Source organism: Microtus ochrogaster, unplaced genomic scaffold (genome assembly GCF_000317375.1).
Source record: "Microtus ochrogaster isolate Prairie Vole_2 unplaced genomic scaffold, MicOch1.0 UNK38, whole genome shotgun sequence".
Lineage (NCBI taxonomy): Eukaryota > Metazoa > Chordata > Mammalia > Rodentia > Cricetidae > Microtus > Microtus ochrogaster.
The window spans coordinates 1,372,092-1,374,379 of NW_004949136.1; the positions used below are offsets into that span (position 1 = coordinate 1,372,092).

At 52.3% G+C, this 2,288-nt stretch overlaps 1 protein-coding gene across 4 annotated transcripts in view; it reads left to right on the forward strand.

Moving 5' to 3' along the window:
- Cep104 (centrosomal protein 104) overlaps positions 1-2,288 on the forward strand; it is a 37,718-nt gene that overhangs the window by 10,623 nt on the left and 24,807 nt on the right. For all 4 annotated transcript variants that reach the window (XM_026790012.1, XM_013354299.2, XM_026790013.1 and 1 more), the window contains one exon: positions 1,059-1,386. In XM_026790012.1, coding sequence (XP_026645813.1) covers positions 1,059-1,386 — 328 coding nt within the window. The remainder of the gene's footprint in view (positions 1-1,058; positions 1,387-2,288) is intronic.

A 2,288-nucleotide genomic window follows, 5' to 3' on the forward strand; every position in this document is an offset into this window, starting at 1 on the left:
CAGCTCTCAGCCTGCTGGAGGGCCAGTGCACCCGCAGCTGTGTCACCACTAGTCAGCTCCTTCCTGGTAGCCACCCCTTGGTTTCTGCCTCCCCAAAGCCTGAGCCCACACAGCAGCCACAGCAGCAATGGCACGCTCCAGCAGAGCTTCCAGCTTCGGTGGTAGGGCAGGCTGTGCCTGGCCTGACCTGTCTGGCCCCCAGGACTCTGGAGTTGAGTGTCAGTGCTGAGATTCATGGTGTGAGAACCTGACCTTCCCTGGGGTGCTGCATAAGAGTGAGTGTGCTCCTGCCCTGCAAATTCTGACTATGGCAACATGGAACTTTTTTTCCTTTTTTCTGGTGAGGTTTTTAAAAATAAAACCTTTATATTATTTCTGTGACATCATGGCCAAATGATGTAGAGCTGTAAGCATAGTATTGAGAGTTACTAATGTGGCATGTGGGGCAGCATGTCTGTTATATCAACCCTAACACTACGTGACGGAAGGAATGGCCAGAGCCGCTGCAGCTGACCCTCACAGTCACTGGGCTGCCAGGCAAAGGGCATGGAGTGGCAGAAAGGAACCTGGGGATTTTTAAATGTGGTGTGTGCCCAAGTCCCACTTGAACTTATTATTATTAAAGTTTTCCAACTAAAGTCTTTGTGACAAATAATATCTAATTAAACTTTACCTCTATGTAAAATACCCAGGTCACAGCTTGTATTTGGCTTACTTGATGCAGCCAGTGCAGCTGCTGTGAGACCCTGAGCTGGTCCTGGGTCTGCAGTGGTCCCAGCAATGCTATTGCTGTACTTTGTGACCACAGAGTGAAGTTCATCACTACCATGCTGTAAATTTTAAGAATAGTGGCATAATCACGTGGTCATGGATGCTAAGTTTATCTGTGGTTTGGCCTGACATACAGCTCGGTCAAGCACCAGGAGCAAGAGCCCCAGATAGTTCATGGCTGCAGCCTGACCAGCCGAGGCTGTACTCCCTCACATAGGGACCTTCTCACCTGTGTGTGCAGCACGAGCTCTTGAATCTCCTGACCTGGGGTCATCGTCTCTCCTCAGGAGATCTGACTACATCTCTCCACTCGATGACTTGGCCTTTGACATGTACCAAGACCCTGAAGTTGCACAGATCATTCGCAGGCTGGATGAAAAGAAACGGGATGCTGTCAAGAAGGAGCGCTATGATCATGCAAAGAAACTGAAGCAAGCGATCGCTGACTTACAGAAGGTCGGTGAGCGCCTTGGGCGCTTCGAGGTGGAGAAGCGCTGCGCAGTGGAGAAGGAAGACTATGACCTGGCCAAAGAGAAGAAGCAGCAGATGGCACGCTACCGTGCCCAGGTGTACGAACAGCTGGAGCTGCACGGCCTCCTGCAGGGCGAGCCAGAGGTCAGAATGGGCCACAGGGTAGGGGCAAGTGGGAGAGAGTGAAGGGCTAACCAGAGTTGTGCTCGAGCTCTGTGAATGTGTGGGCTAAAGCAGCTGCTCCGTGCCATGTGCAGTCAGCAGGTTTCTGCTGGGATGGGACCTTCTAGAGTTCACCTAGAAGATGAGGAGAGGGAGCCCAGGGCTGGAAGATCAAGGCACTGTCACTTTTCAGGGACCCCTCCAGCCCAGTCACCATATTGTATGGAGTGTGGTACCTGCGCCACATGCCCTCAGGTGTAAACCCCCTGAGTAGTCTAAGTGAGTGGAGACAGACTTCTAGCAAGATCCATAACCTTACGGTTCATCAGGCAGATGCTGAATGCAGATGGGGGCAGGCTTGGTGTGCATACAGACTGCCAGTTCTCACCAGTCCCACCCTCCAGGCTGCTGGTCTCAGGCTGGTACTGCCGGCTCTATATCTACCTCTGCCTTCCTGGCAAGTAAAACATAGATCAGTGAGAATCACAGTGTGCCATCCATCAGCCCTGCCTGTTTGGATTGTGAAGAGTCACCTGACCAGCTGTGAACAGCATAGGCCAGTTCTGAACCCAGAGTACTGCCCAAGTGCCACCTGCCTACTGTTGTGCTTCTAGCACAAGTATGTTTGTGATCATGCCCAAGCACGCATGCTCGGGCTGTCAGGTATTTGGGGCTGCTGTGATCTGCGCTGTAACTGTGGCAGAGACAGCTGAGGTGATGCCATGGTCCCGTGACTAACCAATAGGCCATTGTGTGCTCAGCACAGCTTCCTTCAGATGGCCTGCAGTGGTCATGGCCCCTTGTTTTTCAGATGATCTGCAGTGGTCATGGCCCCTTGTCCTTCAGATGACCTGCAGTGGTCATGCCCCTTGTCCTTCAGATGA